The sequence below is a fragment of the Nyctibius grandis genome, chromosome 7, assembly GCF_013368605.1.
Source record: "Nyctibius grandis isolate bNycGra1 chromosome 7, bNycGra1.pri, whole genome shotgun sequence".
Lineage (NCBI taxonomy): Eukaryota > Metazoa > Chordata > Aves > Nyctibiiformes > Nyctibiidae > Nyctibius > Nyctibius grandis.
Window position 1 is genome coordinate 10205951 of NC_090664.1, and position 18628 is coordinate 10224578.

Consider the following 18628-nt stretch of genomic DNA (forward strand, 5'->3'; position numbering starts at 1 on the left):
CTATGGGACCTGAACCATCACATAGAAGAAAAAACCAAACATTTCCTTACCTCAGTGAACATCACAGTGGATTTTAGCCTCTGGTTTCTAACACCGTGTATGCCAAATAAAAGCTGAAAACAGACATGCCAGAATCTCCTCTTACTTTTGACTTGGAAGTATAATGCCACATCTTCCTTAGCTGGGCATGTCCTTTGCTTCTTCAGTTTGTGTTGCTGCTGAGATAGATTAAGATAACTCTGCTTACCTTTCCCTTTGAGTTTCTTACAGCATGTCACAAAGATGGATCAGTAGCACTGCTTAATTTACTATCAATATTGGTGTCCTTAGCTGTAAATAACTCATCTCAGGTCAAACAGGAAAGTTTTTTGATATTCATATTATGAATTTCTTTTAATTTATTTAACTCAGTCCCTGAGCCCTTTAAGAGTTGTGGCACAAAAGCAGAGAACAGAAGGATTATGATAATGGATTGATGCCTAAAATTAATTCAGTCCACAATGCATTTGAGATTCCTCTATAGATTGTACCACTTTGTTATCCTTTAGTGTTTTACACAGATGGATGAAGGAGCTCAGAATGCAGAATAAAGAAGCAAGGGGTAAAAGGAAAACATCAGGTATATAATCAGAGCATGATTTACAGTTGAAATCAGCAAAAGTGTGATGCTGTCTCCATTTAGCCCGCACCCGGGGCTAAACAATAACCAGTTGTTCTATCACCCAATGTCCCCTCCCCGACTGAGAAAGGGAATTGGGAAAAGGAGGGAGACTTGTGGGTTGAAATTTAAACAGATTTAATAAAATGAGGAAACCAATATCAATGCTAGTACAAAAGACACAAAATTATGCTTAACCCATAGAGTGGTGACAAGTCCTTCTTGGGAAGAGGAAAAAGGACAAGAGCAGAACAAAGAAAACCCCCCCCACTAACCGCAGCTTTCCCATATATAGTGACCCTGATGTAAATATTACAGAACACACCTGTGGGCCAGCCTGGGGCGGCTGCCCTGGCTTTCACTGCTAATGGCCTTGATCACCATACCACAGCTGGCCACAAACTGAAACAAAATGTAACAGAAAAGTGATTCTGTAATTTTATCCCCATGAAACCAGGACAGATGTATATGAAGAAGGGAGCATAAACGCTAAGAAAAAACATAAACAGTAACCACGTGCAAGCCAAAAAATTCAGTTTATTGTTCCGTGTACAATGAATTTGATCTAAAACTCAGAAATTGCAGCAGGGATTCCTAGCTATAGCTCCAGCCTCATGTCTCTGTCTCTATACATGCACACGCATACAGTCAGATATCTTTTTGCCTCTGTGGATATACACACCTATCTCTGTGTATCTGAGTATGCATATACGTATACAACTATGCATGTATGCACCTTTTTCACATTTCCTTTGAAAGTCACACACATTAAATGCAGTCCTTTTGAACAATGAATAATAACAAGACAATTAGTGGCTGAGTGGCCATACATACACATGTGTATGTTCAAGGGTAAGTCTGCCAAAGTACAAAAAATATGTATTTGGATGCATGAGGACCAGTTAACACAGGGATCAACAGCAGCTGGAGTCTAATCCTGCACCATGTCCATCAGAGGCAGCTTTGCCAGTGATTCTCTGAGTGCAGGACTGACCCCTGGCCAAGCTCCAGGAGAATACCTTTCTTTATGTCCTAAGCAGCGAAAAAGGGACAGTGGTAACGGTGAATCCTTCCCTCTGTTGTCACAAACATTTGTTTTTCTTCCTGCTCCTGTAAGCTATACCATATTTACACACTTCTCACTATTGTCTGAAATCTCAAATGCAGTTTGCCCACATGCTTAAATACTACGTTACCTTCAGTAGTTTCCTCCAAATACCTCCCGTACTTGTTTGCTGGCCTGAAGAAGGCAGCTCAGCACCTTCACTCCTCCTTGCCATTTCCAGCCCTGTTACTGACACGCACTTTACAGCTGCAGACGGGCTTCTGAAGCCTGTAGCTGCTCCTCAAAGTACAGAAGCTGATCCACTTCAAAGCAATCGCTTGCTCTAGAAACCAGTTTCTCCAGGCGTCTCCTGATCTCCTCCTCACTGGCATTCTGCTGTCTCGCTTGCTTGAGATAGCTGTACACAGTCTCAAATACCTCTGCTCCCAGCTTCCCAATGGCAGACCTGGGGATAAATATTACATAAAGGTCAAGTAAATGTTAATTCACATTATATATTAATACAAGCAACAGCTAGTACTGATATTTTTAAATTTTGTAGCTACCTTTGATTAAAATGATATAACGATGAACTGTATTTGTCTGACAGTACAAGGAACTAAAAATTCCTGAGGAATTTCTCTATGATTTTTTGTTATACAAAGCGGCCGGGAGTAAAAACCTGGCCATAGTAAAGTCATGAGAAGCACGGCCATCGTTGTTATTACAGACTAAGATTCCTTTTCATGCCAAATCTGATGTACCATTTTATCTACAGCAAGCCCAGTATACACACATGTATTATTGCCTCTGGGTCTCATTAAAACCAAAAGGAGCAACCCCAGTCAACCGTACACCAGTGGCATTTTATGTGAACAAACACATTTCAGGATTCATTGCTTTATTTTAGCTTCTATCAAATAACAAGGAAACCATTGTGCCAGCTCAGCATGAGCTAACTGACAATTTTTTCTTTTCCTACAGCACTCTCCTTTTATCAGAAGACAGATCTGTAATTCAGTGACAAAGAATACACTCACAGAATCTTAATGCTGATTTATAAAGACGATCCATTCGCAAACTGCAAGACAATGAACAGAACTTCTTTTGCTAAAGGCAAATATCTTTAAATTTGGGTATCGCAAGCCACAGGTGACATAAAATTTTCCACTCAGTGATGGGTTCATAATATTTTGAGGAAAATATTGGGGTAATTTTCCTTCAGCGTATCAGAAACTACCTGCCCACTCTGCACACGTCTGCCAGAGGAACTGTGTTTACCACACTGTTTTTAAACAAAACAGCTTCGTCACGCACAGCAGAAGTCAGGTCTCCTCCAGCTTCCTGCTGGAACTCAATGGGGTCCATCCATACAATGTCCATGGCAGGACTGCAACCTGAACAGCACCAAGCAAGAGGGTTTGCTGGCATATGTGCTGTGTACTGCTGTTCAGTCCTGGCAGGGTGCTCTCCTAGAAGAATTTGAAGCAGTGGGTGAGATGATTTGGGGCTGAATGGGTTTCAAAAACATCTCCTTGAGTGCCATTTATCAAGGAAGTTTGAGGATACAAGTGGATTAGTGGAGCTGGCAGATGTAATGGCACCACACCTCAGTGCAATGCTGACACACAAAAGAGCATGGCTGGCTGTGCAGCCTCTTCCTGGTCATTTTCTTTCACCAAATTTTTATATGTTAGAGCAGTTGAGATTTGATTGTCTTTAACTTCAGACCTGCACATTTCAGGAGTAATGATGCCCTTCACTTAGTCAGAAACTGAGCTGGAATAATTGGGATCACCTTGTGGAATCATCAATTTGCATTAAATAATGTCTTATTTTGGTTAGGTAAAGTTGTGGTAAGCAGCCTTTCCTCCCACTAGCATTTTGCTAGGATTTCAAGAGTATCTGGGGTTTGGTTGGATTTTGTTTGGTTGGGGTTTTTTGGGTTTTGTTTTTTTTGGGTTTTTTCCCCCAGAAAATCCATTGTGGCACGAAGACCTCTTCAATAAACCTCCTCAGCATATCTGAACAAGGTTTCTCTGACAAAGTATTCTTACATACAGAATAAACTAATGGTATCTGAGATTCTAATGCTCTCACATATTTCTCAAGCATTACACATATTGTGTCTCTAGCATGTTAAAATATTTGATGCCTTAACATTTTCCTTGGTGGAAATTCTTTTAAACAAAAAGGAGGTACTAGGAAGTGAACCATAGAGTATTCCAGAGTTTCAGCCTGAATATCTGCACTCATGTTTCCTTTCCATTAAGTCTCTGTCATACACTGCTTTCTGCAAGTTTAGACCACGGTAAACTGAGAGGATGACCCCCAGAGTTGTCCCAGGATGGCAACTGCCTCATTTAGCACCCCAGCAGAAAGCTGCCTGCTATTTATAAAGGATTAGCATGCCTTTACAGTATTTGCTGTCTCACAGGTATGTCTATACTGTCTCTGATGGGGGCTTTGAGCTGCTCCCCACTTCCCAGAGTTCTGCCCGTGACCCTGGGCTCATCCTGCCCACAGGCAGGGTCTGGCCAGCGCCCGGGGCAGAGGGCACCAGGGAGCTGGGACATGCTCATCTTCTGTCCACGCAGGGGATCGCCCTTTCTGAGCTGTACAGGAGTAGGAAAGGGATCGGAGCCATCTCCTGGTGCAAGCATTAAGGCTTAGCACTCTAATACTCTGCACGTGGACTCAGAGGGAGTGTGCACAAGACTTCCCGAAAGCAGTTTAAATGGTTAAACCTGCACATTGCCCCCTGATAACATCACACACTCCTGTTGTACTTTTTTTTGCTGATTTTGCACTGATTTTTCACTGATTTTGCTACGTGTCTAACACCAGGGCGAGGCCACCAGTTCTAACCCAATAGCATAATTCACCTAAAAGAGTAACTGCTTTTCATCTGTGGTCATCCTGTTATTGCTGAGCAATAACGTCGTTATAGTGAGATTTACACATTATGTAAATTCCTCCATTCCTAGAAAACCGTTGCAAAGAATTTTACTTTATTGTTTCTCAAACTTCATTTGATATGAAAGCATACAGTTTGCTCAGTAACACACAGAACCACTTTATTAGCATACAAGAGACTTCTGAAAAATCCTGTTGTTATATATAGCAGGACCTACTGCTGGTAAAAATGGACAATACATCTAATATGGGTTTTTTTGCCTGAAGAATATCCTGTATGACTGCTCTGATCTCACAAGGAGGAAACACTTCTCAGATCCCACCCGCTCTCTGTTTTTCTGCAGCTCAGTCATGCTCAGCTGTGATCCCCCCTTCAGCTATACATTACCCCTTCTGCTGGCTCCTGACACAGAGGTGGATTGGGAACTTGGGGCAGAGAAAACTGAGATCCAGGATTAGAAGCCACAGGGCCAAGCTGGAATGTCTGCAGGTCCAGACCTGACTTAGTCCTGCTTCCCGTAACTAGAAACTGCCTTTTTTTCCCTACCAACAGTGCTGTTTAGGGAAAACTAAAAATTTTGGAAGTGATTAATTGTCAGACACTGGAAACATAGGGATTAGATTAGCAGAGAAAGATAAAGAAGGATTTGTTTGGCAAATAATGTACATGTCTTCACAAAACTTCATCAGAAATATCAAAGTATTTCTCTCCAACGGTTAAAAATCAATACATGAGAATCTATTCTGAAATCACTGCTACTGCATCAATGCCTTTACTGACTCCTCTCTCCCTCTTAGACAAGTATGTTTCATTTTTTGGCAGTCCTGTCTATTTAAAGATGAAAAATTAAGCAAACATGTACCTCAGGAGTATTGCTTCTGCTAATAAATGTGACCTGCAGGCTTGAATCTTTTCAGTTAAGCTTGGCAGAGCATGCAAATCAGCTAATCTATATAACAGCTGATACAATAGAATTAGGGAAAAAGCGTTCCTACATTGAAAATTAAGGGGTAGGTAACAAAAATTGTCACCTGCTTTTACAAAAGACAATGGTCTCTGTTCGGACTTGAGAGCTGCATTAATGTGAGCCTGCTACCACATCATGCATTTTTGTGTGACGGAGGCAGAAATGTGGGATCTAAGACAGTAAATGTCAAACAGATATTACCGAGTGAATCTATCATCTTGATGGAGGGAGCAGGGAAGTGGTTTCCTGGAGAGCGAAATTTGCCCATTATGGCCCCAGTCCTGTGCTAGGGGATATTTTTCCATCCCTGTGAAGTCCTACAGAGGCGCAATTATGGATTTTGCATTGCCCTTCTGTTTATAGTTACTTCTATTTCACATGAAGTCTGGGACACCTGCCTTTACAGTTTTGAAATGGTTAAAAGCCTTACCACCAAATGTGCTGTGAGAACAAGTACAGAGCTCCCGTTTGGCCCTGTTTTCTCACTTACTGGCATTTATTCTCTTTGTGCTATCTTATAGCTCACTCACCTACAAACTCACTATTTTCCCCCCAGAAATGAGCCATCATCCCTTTCTCAGCCAAGACTACACAAGCAAAGGGGATACGTGACACCTGGGCTTTCATTAGTCTGACAAGCTTTTTGGGCCAGAACCCCATCCCACACTGCCCTAAATTGTTTTTCACTGTGCTGAAATGAAAGGAGTTTACATCAGTCTCTACCAACCAAGGGTCTGACCCAGGATCATACACACTAACATGCTTAAATGTGAAATCTCAGATTGTCCTTTCTTTTCTTTCACTGTGTTACAAAGGCTTAGATATACGGAGGGATTCATTGCTGGCGTTTGAGCACTGTGTTCCCTAACTTTTCAGCTTGTTCATACAATGAGATTTACAGGTCTGTGGTTGAACCCTCTTCTTCCTGTACAATGCAGTCACCCAAAAAAGGCATCCACCCAACACAACAGCCCACAACAACCGCAGAAAGACATATCCTAAATCTGACGCTTGTCTGGCTTTAGTAAAGTTGGGAATCACCTCTGTCTACCCAGGACTCGCAGCAATTCAGCATGACCACATAGGTACCCAGTTGTCCCCTTTTATCCCAAAGTCCATGATTAGAGCATTCACTCAGAGAGCTGGAAACCTGGGGGTAGAAGGAAATTCAAAGCCACACCTCCCAGAGCAGTACCATAATCACCCGTCAGACTGGGGGATGAAGGACTCTCCTTCACCTTCATTTTGATTTGTATGAAAGCAGATGTATTGGTCCAGAAAAGAAGCAGCAATAATGGAGGCTAACTCTGGATGGATTGAGGACTAGGGACAACACTGGAGGTATATGCAAACATTATTTTTATGAAACAGTCCCTGGATAAAATAGTATGAGCAGTGATCGGAGTCCTTGAGTCCTTGGGACTGAAATCCAGGTTACCACATGTAAGTGAGTGCCCTCACTGCAAACTACAAGAGATTCAACAGTGAGACCAACTTCCTTCACTCCTCACTGCAGAGGGCAGTCCCAATGCTCCAGGCAGAGGAGGCACAGGGCTGGGGACCTCCACAGCCTAGAGGCATGCTCTGACCACCAACCTACTGGCTGGACAGCAGATATTGCCAGTCCCCACACTGTCATCCGTGGAAGCTGTGGTTTAAAATAAAATGTCTCTTGCTGCCAGCTTTTGTGCAACACGCAATCATGCCTGGGGAAAATTAACTGAAACAAGCCCCAGAGGGCATAGAGGCAGACAAGATATCTGACTTGTGGATAATGATGGGGTTTGGGCATGAGATAGGTATGGTGCTTCTGAGAATGTGAAAAGCAGTATGAATATCAGCAAAATCATAGGCACTTACAGCTTTGACTCACTGCCAGCATTAGAGGGGAGTTAAACAGGAGCCTTGAGAACTCCAATTTTATACTCAAGGTGTCTAAAAATGTTCCAAGTTGTTTAGTTGATCTGGGCCCAAATGAATTTATCAGGTTATCTGGTGATTTGCAGTTGATTTCCTACGCATCAGTGCAAAATAACTAAAATTTGACAGTATAATAATGTGTTCTCAACTGGCTGAGAAAGTTATAAATCTTTCCCTGAGTGAACAAAGAATTTTCTGTTATCCTGCAGGTCTTTATTTTGACTATTCTGCTACTAGCTACATATTAACATTTCCTTTCTGATCTGGAGATCAATTACAATACACCTACCTTTATACAGCACTGACAAAAGCCACAAAACAAGATTAATGCTTAAGTTTGTGCTCCTCCATGGGCATAGGCAGCTGGGTTAATATCTCTCAACAGCTTGTCATTGCCTGCCTTGAAGGATAACTATGACACAAATCAGCAGCTAAGAGGGTTTTCAGCTTCTCATTTTCAAATGTCATCCGGCACGATAGCAACTAGCACTAAAACCATTCTGCTCTCCCTCATCCATCCCCAAAGGGAAGCAGCACATTTTGCTCGCAAACACCTAGTTTTCACTGGTGTCCCCAGGTAGGCTGCCGTGTGGTCCATGCTCGGGAGCAAGGAGAGGATCTGCAGCTGCTGAGTCACCGTGCTCTGCACAAGTCACTACTGAGCACACCAGAATAACACCATGAAAGTCCCTCTCCTCTGCCATAGCAGACAACAAACACACGGCTCATAAGCCAACCACAGAAAATTCAGTTATTTCAAGATCACAGAATCACAGAATCAACCAGGTTAGAAGAGACCTCTGGGATCGAGTCCAACCGCTGCCCTGACACCACCCTGTCAACTAGACCATGGCACTAAGTGCCATGTCCAGTCTTTTCTTAAACACATCCAGAGATGGTGACTCCACCACCTCCCTGGGCAGCCCATTCCAATGTCTAATAACCCTTTCTGAGAAGAAATGCTTCCTAATGTCCAACCTGAACCTCCCCTGGCGAAGCTTGAGGCTGTGTCCTCTTGTCCTATCGCTAGTTGCCCGGGAGAAGAGGCCGACTCCCACTTCACTACAACCTCCCTTCAGGTAGTTGTAGACTGCAATAAGGTCACCTCTGAGCCTCCTCTTCTCCAGGCTAAACCACCCCAGCTCCCTCAGCCGTTGATCAAGATGTTGATGTTATTCACGGCTACCTCAATGTAAACCTTATAAAAGAAGCTTTCTGTGCATGGAATATCCCCCTTCCAGTGGGCATTTATTTATCCCTTCAGATGCAGCCAGGCTGCCTCCTACACCAACAAGCATACTGTAAAGTAGGAAGCAAATCTGTTGTGATTAGGGCTCATGGGGCATAAAAGCAAGTGCAGGGATCTTTGAAAAAGTAATTTCAGCAGATTTCACTAAATTATGTTCTCTGTAACTCGAAGGTATTCCTATGGAGTCCAGCAGTATTACTTAGGATTCCCATCAATATATCCAACTTTGATTTGTCCCTGAACATGCTATTTCTAAGCATTTATTTATTAACCTTATATTTATCTTTAAAACAGAGTACAAATGTGCCATTTTGCAGCCAACCAGAAGTAACATGAATCTTGGTGAAAATGATTGTTATATTTATCTCCCGAAATGACTCTGCAAAAGAATCAGGAAATTACCTATCTTTGATCTCGTACAAAATATTGTTTTCTAACTGTACCAGAAAATCTTAGGATATCTGCAACGGCATCTCATGGTTCAGTGAACAAACAGGTCTATCTCAGTCACAATACAAAAGGTCCCTTTCCTTTCAAGTTATCTTCCTGTCATTTGGTATGTTGGCATTACTGACTATGAATGATTAAAACTTCTCTGAAACTTGAAAGAAACTGCTCTGGGTTCAAAAATGCATTTGCAGCAAAGCTGCTCTGTTGCTTTATAAAGACCCTTTGAGATCTGCTAGGAGAAGTGCATTATAAGTTCCATGATTTATTTTTCAGGAACTTATTTCTAAAGATAGGGCAATACCTTACTAGTTCTGACAGCTGTTCAATCTTGGGAATGTGAAAAGTATGGCAAAGTCTAAGAAAAGGGCTTATTTAAAAAAATAAAAAGAAAAAAGGAAATTGAAAGAATCATTATATAAAAGCTAGTAAACTAAAATCTTAATTGTTAATATTAGCCTCTACCTTCACCTTCAAGCCTCAGTGGACTTTGAATTTCATCATATTACTGCTGAATGAAAATTTCTTCACTTGAAGACACAATAATAATTTTCATAATTCTTCCTTAATTACTTCATAATTTCTGAATTAAAGCACCTTAATTTGATTGCAGACAAAACTCTCTGACGTCCTACTTCAAAGACCGTCAAAATCTAAAGCATATTTAGGACAGGTTTTCCCAAGAGCTAAGCAGGATCTTATTATTAAAAGCTGTAGACACAGAGCTGAAGAAATACCAACAATAATATTCTCCATGCATCTCATTTTCTGAGATAAATGAATTTGTAAAATAGTAATTGAAGCTGACATCTGCTCTTGGAAGAAGCATGAATTAGAATTTAGAGCTGCTAGTTGAATTCTAGCAGCCCTAGTCGAATTTAAAATATAGTTCGTCATACGAGGATATATTTTTTTAGTTTTTCCCACAGAAAAAAAAAACAAGTCACAACAAAACAAGGCCATTTAAATCAATCTTGAAAATTGCAATTTTAAAGTCTTCCTATATTAACAAATTTACTGCTGATACTAAAAATGAGAGAGGAAACAAGTTTGCTTATATAGAGCTGTTCTTCAGGAAGTAAGACAGGTGAAAATGATACCTTTTAGTGCCCATAAAGGATAATCTGAAACACACTTCCCCAGGCTGCGGTCTCTTTATACACATTCTGAGATTTCCTAGCTTTGGTAGAATTATTTTAAGCAACATCCTGGTTTTTAACAGTGTCATGGCATACAAAGAGTCTCTGAAAAGTCATTAGTTTAACTCATTCAGCATCACTGATCAAGATCAAGCAAAAATTGAAAGCACATTTAACCTGATGCCATATACTTTGTTTATCAATGCATTTGTTTTAGACAGATGTGTCTGAAGAGCAGCGTAATATACTCCTGCATCTTGAATATGGGCATGCAAGGATACAGTAGTTATCTCTGAAAAGTCAAAAATTATATACAGTTCTCATAAGAGTTTAAGAGTAGGAATATGACTGCAATCTCTCTTGTTCAGCTGTGCAGTAATTCAGAGTTAATGCTGATTTCCTTTTACGTGGCTTGAATTTCGGGGGGGAGGGATGTCTCTCCTGATTTAGGGTCTCACACCAAAATGACAGTTATAAAACTAACAATTTGCCCATCAGACAAAGTAAAAGATACAGACTTATACACTTCAATGAAACAATCATAATATTACATATTACTACGTTTATTTTTGGTCAACCTGAGCATTGTCTTTAGCCATATTGTATTAAACGTTAATACTGTATGTAAAACAATGCATTTCTGAGTTACCAATAAGCCAGTCCCATCAAAAGGCTGTCAACACGTCAAGCACGTCAATGGAGAGATTAAGGTAATCATCTGGTATGGAGCTGGACAATTCTTGATAGCGACATCACAAGCCCACAGTAATTTACTAACGAAACCCTCAGCTGGGCTTGTGTACTGTACAGCAACAGAGGGAGATGAAGCAGCACTCAAGTGCTGAAGTATGCTAAACAACCACACAAGGTTATCATAAAAGTAGTAATACTTTTAAGTAATCCAATCAAAAAGACATTTTAAAAGTTAAAAATAAAAACAACTGCTGTGTATCCTGAGATGCCCAGTTATGACAAGTATACATGCATGTATATACGTACACATAAAAATACATATTAACATAGACACAAATAACTGTTTGCGTGAAGTTTTTGTACATCAAACATTTGGGCTTTGTTCACATCTATATCTACTGGAAGGGGCCTGAAGGTAGGTGGATGAAGTCCACAACTTCTTTGAGGTCCCTTTCCATGTCTGGAGCCCTGGAAAAAGTTCATAGCACAAAACAGGATTAAGACCAATTCACCTTCTGGCAGAGCCACACAATGATTACACCACATTGCAGAGGAAGAAAGAAAAGCAATTACCAACTATGGACAGTAGATCTATGATTTTCAGAAAGGCCTAGAAAGGTTTATGCATTCAGTTCATTCTGGCTTTTCATCAAAACAAGACAAGATTGACATTTAAAGAGGCAGATAAGAGGTCTAGTCCTTTTATTTTTTTCTCAAAGAATAAACATTTAATACCTAAACACTTTTCAAAATAGGACCCTGGTCATTCTTCTGTCTCAAATCTCTTGGAAAATCAAATAAAACTATAACTGCCTGAAAATACGACATATAGAAGACTAATTAAGATTTCTATTAACATTAACAAAAACATAGTACATGTACTACTGTAAATGTAGTACAATTGGTTTGGTATCTCCAAACTCTGAGGACCAATGACTCACGAAAACAAGCTGTTCAGCAATGAGGTTCACTGCAGAAGGAGACAGACCTGCAACAAATCTTAAACTTTAAGGGTTGGACCTGAGGTTTAAGTAACATGCCAAATGAGAACTAGGATGAGCATCCTAAGAAAATATATCAAAGTTTAATCGTGCCCTTTTGTATGTCAGCTAATAGATACAGCTACCGAGTTTGTTCACTTTATTCATTCCAAAGTTCTAAGTAACGCCGCTAAGAACTGCTGAAATGATGGCATTGGCAGGTGACGTGCTCTTCCCATCCCCAGATGCAGGATGGAGAGAAGCAGTATAAGCTTCTCAAAGAACAATCTACAACTTGCAAGAAATACAAGTACAGGCAAAAGCAAAGTGAATGGTCACCCAGCCTAACTTTATACACTTACCTTAGTTGGCTACCACCTTTGGCATCGGCATGAGAGAAACAAAACTCTTACAGGTAAATTCAGAATAGGAGCCTAAAACATATGCAGTGAACTATCCTGTGCCTTTCCACAAAGAGGGCCCAGAGAAGTTCATAGGCACCTAGGAAAGGTTGCTAGAATTGGGCTGTGTGAATACCCTCCTGTACAACTACTCTATTCAATGCCTGATAAAGCCAGGCAGTTGAATATTTGCGTAATCTTAGACATCTGTTGTCTTTCTGAAGACAATGGACTGCTTGTGTTTAACATTATGTACATTCTGAAGTACTTTGCTGAACTGGGGCCTTAATCTTTGGCACCTTTACTAGGACAACAAATGAAGCAACTAAACATCAATGTTTGTGGCCAGTTTTACGCTGAGATACAGCAAATAACCTAGTGTTGATTCAATCTAGGCTACATACCTGGGGGCTTCATATGGGAGACTACTTCAGAGAAGCCAACACATGCTCTATATTACAGACTGGTTGAAAACCCAAGAACATTTGGATTAGTGACCTGGGACTTTAATATGTAATTGCATTTTCCATAATCATCGGACTGGAGCAATACATACATACTATTTTCAAAAACAAACAAATCAAAATTGGTAAATCATACTTTTGTCCTTTCAGTAGCAGCTGTTCAATTCCTACATTGCTCATAGCTGGCAGGGCAGCACATTAAGATCTATATAATCAGTACACCCCCATCGAAAAAATAAATTATGGATCAGTTCCAACTTTCGCTGAGCTCAGGCATATTGAACTTGTTGTGAAGAATGAGACATGCCCTAAAGCTGAACAACCACTAAAGTTGAAGGCCAACAGCTGTAATACTCTGGGCACATGGAATGAATGCTCCTGACCATTTTAAAGATGTCATCATTTCCAACTCAAATGTACAGAACTTCTGTCCTGTTATGGCAAGGAAACAGATTCAACCTCCAAGCATGAAACCTGAGGTTTGTTAATTCAATTGCCATTGCTTTCTGTGTGACTCTGCATGTATTAGGGAGAAAAGGAGAAGCCACTAGTAACAAAATATTTCTAGAGAAAATGGGATCTTATCAAGTATTTTAGTTTATTTCTTGTATGGAAGCTAGGCAAGGTCAAAGTTAATACAATGGATTTTTCCAAGGTTCATACATTTTCACACCTCTCCCCACCTGCCATTCTAATCTTGAAGATGCAATTTGATGCATCTGGATATCAGGCAGGGATCACACTGTTCCTGATGTAAGGATGAAATGCTATAAATGCTATGTGCATGCAGTCTGAATGAGAACCAGGACAGTATCCTAAGAGGAGTCCAGGAGATCAGGACCCTGTCAGGAATTGAGCAGTAACTGTCAAACTATCATCAGGAAGATATTCACAGGATAACCATCTCCAGGGTGCCTCAGTCCTTTTGGAAGTGCGTGGAACTTTACCACTTTGGGTGCTCTAAGATTTTACCTAGTTTTCCCTTCCTGGGTGATAACAGTCCAAACCACAGAGGTGAGGAAGGCAGAGGCAGAGGGCCAAGATAACAAGAGATGTAGCCAACCCTCACTGTGCGAAGGAGAACAGCATGGACAACGGGAAGAAGGTGAATGAAGACCCACGGAAAACGCCTGGGGAATTAGACCATCAGCACCAACTTTAGCCTTGAGATGGGACTACTATGTCTGCTGCAGAGGACTCCTACACTCCTGGGCAGTAACCACTGCCTCGCTCATCTTCATTTCTTCTTAGGCAGGAAGAGCCCAGGATTCATCCATTCCCACTTTCTCTCTCAGTTGTTGCCTTGGGACAGCAACGACTCACAAGCTGGGAGCGTTCACTCACTTCTCCCTGACAGGGGCTAAGAACCGAGTTCCCAGCTTGGTCACGTAAAAGCGGGTTCAACTCTCCTAGTGTTCCCAGTTAGTTTTACTGTATTCTCACTTCACTTGCTTGTAAAGCAAACAGTCAAACCAAAATACTTCAGACCTTCAAATCTGGGTCTGGAAGGTAAGTACGCAGTTATCTTGAAATAGATTAACACTAAAAGAAAGAGAAACTCATGGGCTAAGATGTTTAATGTGTTTCTGTAGTGAGCTCATATAGCCCTAAACAATTAAGAGATGGAGACTGGCCTTCAAAAATGAGGTGCGAGAAAGACTGTGACAAGGAGGATGGATATGTAAGTAATATTTTGGCTTAGTCTATGAGAAGCAAAAAGCTACAGTTACACTGTAAGATGTCTTGGGATCACCAGACAGCACTTATTACCAGAAAATGGAGTGTTGAACAGAACAACTGCGGTGTGTGTAAGAGGAAATTTCATGCTCAAAAACATTCCAGGATCAATACTCTCAAAAATAATGTCCTCTATTCATCTGCAAAAAACAGCCATAGCTCAGCCAGCGTCAATAATCTTCCTTACCAAATATGTCTTTTGTGTGTGTGAGAAGACATCTTATTCCTCATGCATGTTTACATCACGACACCTTCAACATGACAGTCAATGGCAATTAAAAGGTCACTGAGAATTTTTTTAAGGAAGTCTGAAAACCCAATTAGCTTTTCTGTATTTGTTGCTTTTGTCTTCACCTAAAACCACCCTCAATGATGTCAATAACAAAACTGGTTTCAGAAGGCTCAGAGATGGCCCTTAGGACAGTCCACCCAGCATCTAAAAGAACACTAAATCAAACAATCAGTTTCTTTACCACAGTAGTTCAGAAATGTGCAGAAATAAATGTACAAAAAGTCTTCTATATTTTAGGCATTTTTAGGACTACTTGTCTTAAAGAATATCCAATGCCTATTCAATGACTTCAATATGACCTTTCTTTCTGAATTTTTAAAATAAGTGATACATTTGACGCCAACGTCACAAGCACAAGCAGCATATATGCATACTGCTCATGAGTCTAAACCAATAGTGTTATGAGCATTCACAGGAACAGAATAAAAATATCACAAAATGCCTTTTCTCCACGACTTCTGAAAGACGGCTTTACTTACTCAGCAGGTGATGATGAAGACTTTTGCCTGATCATAGTATGCTGCTGTGTGTAAGACTTCAGGGACTGACTAAGAGGTGCTTGCTGCTGTGCTAAAGGATTTTAATTTACTTAAAATTTGGGGCATAAAAGGCTTTTCCTTTTACTGACATACATTTTACTGCATTCTAAACTGCACATTAAAGTTCATGGCTATTAAAATGACTCATGGCTACCTCCACAAAGGAGCACAAAACTCTCTGGACTAAGTTTTTTTTCTTCATTTCCTACATGTTTATTTTTCTTTATATTTTCAGGAAAGAGAGAATAAGATATACATTCTCTTCCATAGCTATTCTGCTATTCAAAAACTAGCCTTACTCTGTAAAACACAAATCCTGATTTTACAAAGCCCAAAAATGCCTTTTGACTACAGTGTTGAAGAGGCTTCAAGGGGAAGCCTTCACTCACTGGACACCTGGGACACAAATACGACATGATATAGGGAGGTGTGATTGTGAATATAGCCACAGGCACCAAAATCCCTCATAAGGCTTGTTCTTTTCCACAAATTTCTGCATACACTTGTCTTTTTTCTCATCTTTGCTTTTCCATTTTAGATCATGAAACCCTGCACAGACTTGAGATGTCAAGCATGCATCATAAAACTTTCCACAGGCTTCTGTGCTTCTGCCAGGCCCTTCACTGTGGTCAAATTGTGGCTGAGGTGGTCAAAAACTTGGAAAGAAGGGCCTCAGAATAAGATAGAGTAAGCTGAAAATAAGCAGAAAAACTTTTTCAGTTAGAGATCTAAACAAGTTGGGTCTGTCTCTTTTAATGTAGATTTTGACCTCTTTAGCCTCTTACAAGCTATCAGTGCTGTTAGTCCAACCCTGAAGAAAGCTTTGGATTTGTCTACCAAGTTTTTCAGAAGCTGGCAGAAAACAAACTAGCGTTTGCTACAATGACTCTTCTAAAGTCTTTCCTTAGGGACAAAGTCAGTCTTTCAGGCAATGTGTACTGCCAAAGCTTCTGACATCTTGCAAAGAACAATTTGACAAGCTGCATGGACCTCAGGGGGAAAAAAAAGGAATAGGTGGTATAACAATTTGATCTGATGGTGGAAAAAAAAGCTTTGGCTTGAGGAGTTGTTTCTGAAGAATAGCGTGGTTCTCTTCCGAGACGCATAGTTGGAAAGTGTCTACAGGGGAGCATTGATGAAACTGACATTAGTTTTTTCCTCATGGATCTCTCTGGTGAAGAAAATTTGGCTCTGGATAGTATGTGAGAGTAGAGATTCTCAGACTGAGGCAGGCACCAAGTTACCCGGTACCATGGATGGGAACCACCATAATAATGAGATGGTAGCCATGAGAGAAAATAACCACAAAACAGCTTCTCCTGTTTCCTGCATCTAACATGGTTACTCAGCCTAAAATCCCAATATGAGGAATATGAGTCACACAACTCTGATTTTTATATTTGCTTGACTTCCCACTGTTAACATGAAAGGCTGGGAAGGAGGATAATGAGAAAAAGCTCAGATAACCTTTGATGGAGCTAGTTCAAGAAATAGAGATTTCTTATTAACACTGCAGAAGATCCCAATATCGAAATGCTTAGCACCGAAGTAGAAGGTTTTGCAGAGAGAATGAACTCCACTTGAAAAGTAAAGTTAAATCTCTGCTGCTATAAACTTTATAATGAATACTGATACCAAGTAAAACAAACTAGAAATTGTTGTCACTGGAGTAGGCAATTTTATAATGACTTTTACTGAGAGGACAGCAATTCAAAATGGTGGAACCGAACGGAATGGGAATTGGAAAGAACATGCCAGGGAAAATATTCAGGGACTGTAGTGAAGGAAGCTGGTGACTGAATCATAAACACTATCAGGCTGTTTATAGTTTAAGACCTGAGCCTGTTATTTTACTTAAAATAGGAGAAGACAAAGGACTCCTACCTACTATATTCAAGAAAATCTGTGGCTTCCTTCTGCACGCCTGTAAGGACTTTTAGCACAACTTCCCTCTCACATGAACATAGGTATAAAGCTCTGCACAAGAATACAGTAGAAGCTACCTAAATTGGCACTCTGATAAACAGTAGGTCTCTCTATTGTCAAAGAACGCATTCAGTGCAGCACACTGTAATGACTCAAGCAATGAGCACATCACATCTTGTCAAGTGACTGTCCTGCAGCAGTTGTTTGTAAGCCCATATCGTTCACGCATCGATTACAAATGGCGAAAAGGCCTTTTTGCTGTTAGACTCCATGTTATTTTACATTACCATTTTTCCAGAATTAATGAAAGAGTTTCTTTCATTAATATAACTGCTAATGTGTGGGCACAATGCTTATTTCTGAGCAATTCATGACATAAAAGAGAGTCTCCCTCATCAGAATCTATTGCTGTTAGCATCTGAAAATGGCATCGATCCCAAATCTTCATACTTCTGTTTCTATAGTGACTTTCCACCTAGATAGATTTCACTGCGTTTCCACATTGTCTTCACTGCTCTTCTTTTCTGTTTCCTCATAAGGACTCCAGCTACTCAGTTTCTTTAAGTCAAAAAAACTACATTCACTATTTCATTAGAAGCTGTCAACTGGAAGACCCCACCATAAATCTGTGGATTCCTGGGTAAAAATGACTGGCACAAGTTTAAATTATATTAGCCTTGCCTAAGCAGCACTGCTGTGTGGATGAAGTCCAACACATCATGTGAAGTTTGCTAAGGGATGAGCAGAGCAGAGCAGCTGAGGCTTCATGCATCACTCTGCAGTCAGATGTACTTCCTTCTCTGAAAGTTTTCCACTGAAAACTCCCCCACTGTGCTCTGTGTGCAGACTGGCCACGTGTAAGACTTCGCAGGGATCTCCTTGTGTATGCGTGTGTGCTGGGTACTGTGCTTACTCACTTGTTTCTTAACACTCTAAATTCCAAGCAATTAACATACTCGCTCACCTTTACATATTAAGAAAATGGCAAGGTCATAGTATGTTTAGGAGAAAGGGCATTAACCTGAGTAAATATTTTGACAGACTGCTTTAAAGTAGCTATTATAGTGGACAAAAGGAGATCTGTACTTTTATTTACCAAAAAAAGCCCAAACAATTTGTTCTCTTAATGAATGTAACGTGAAAATCATTCATGGGCATGGTCTGCTGGAAGTTCTCAAGATGCTGGTTGGATGGGTCTTTTGGCCTACAGACCCAGCTGACTCTTCTCGTTCAGGAATGAAATTACTAGGAAAG

At 40.5% G+C, this 18628-nt stretch overlaps 1 protein-coding gene across 4 annotated transcripts in view; it reads right to left on the reverse strand.

Moving 5' to 3' along the window:
- Positions 1-1217: 1217 nt before the first annotated feature.
- The window catches only part of NEK11 (NIMA related kinase 11), a 101528-nt gene continuing 84117 nt past the window's right edge, over positions 1218-18628 (reverse strand). For 2 of the 4 annotated variants that reach the window (XM_068404761.1, XM_068404760.1), the window contains one exon: positions 1218-2169. In XM_068404761.1, coding sequence (XP_068260862.1) covers positions 1965-2169 — 205 coding nt within the window. In that variant the 3' untranslated portion in view covers positions 1218-1964. The remainder of the gene's footprint in view (positions 2170-18628) is intronic. The other 2 variants (XM_068404764.1, XM_068404763.1) reach the window with 2 other exon arrangements.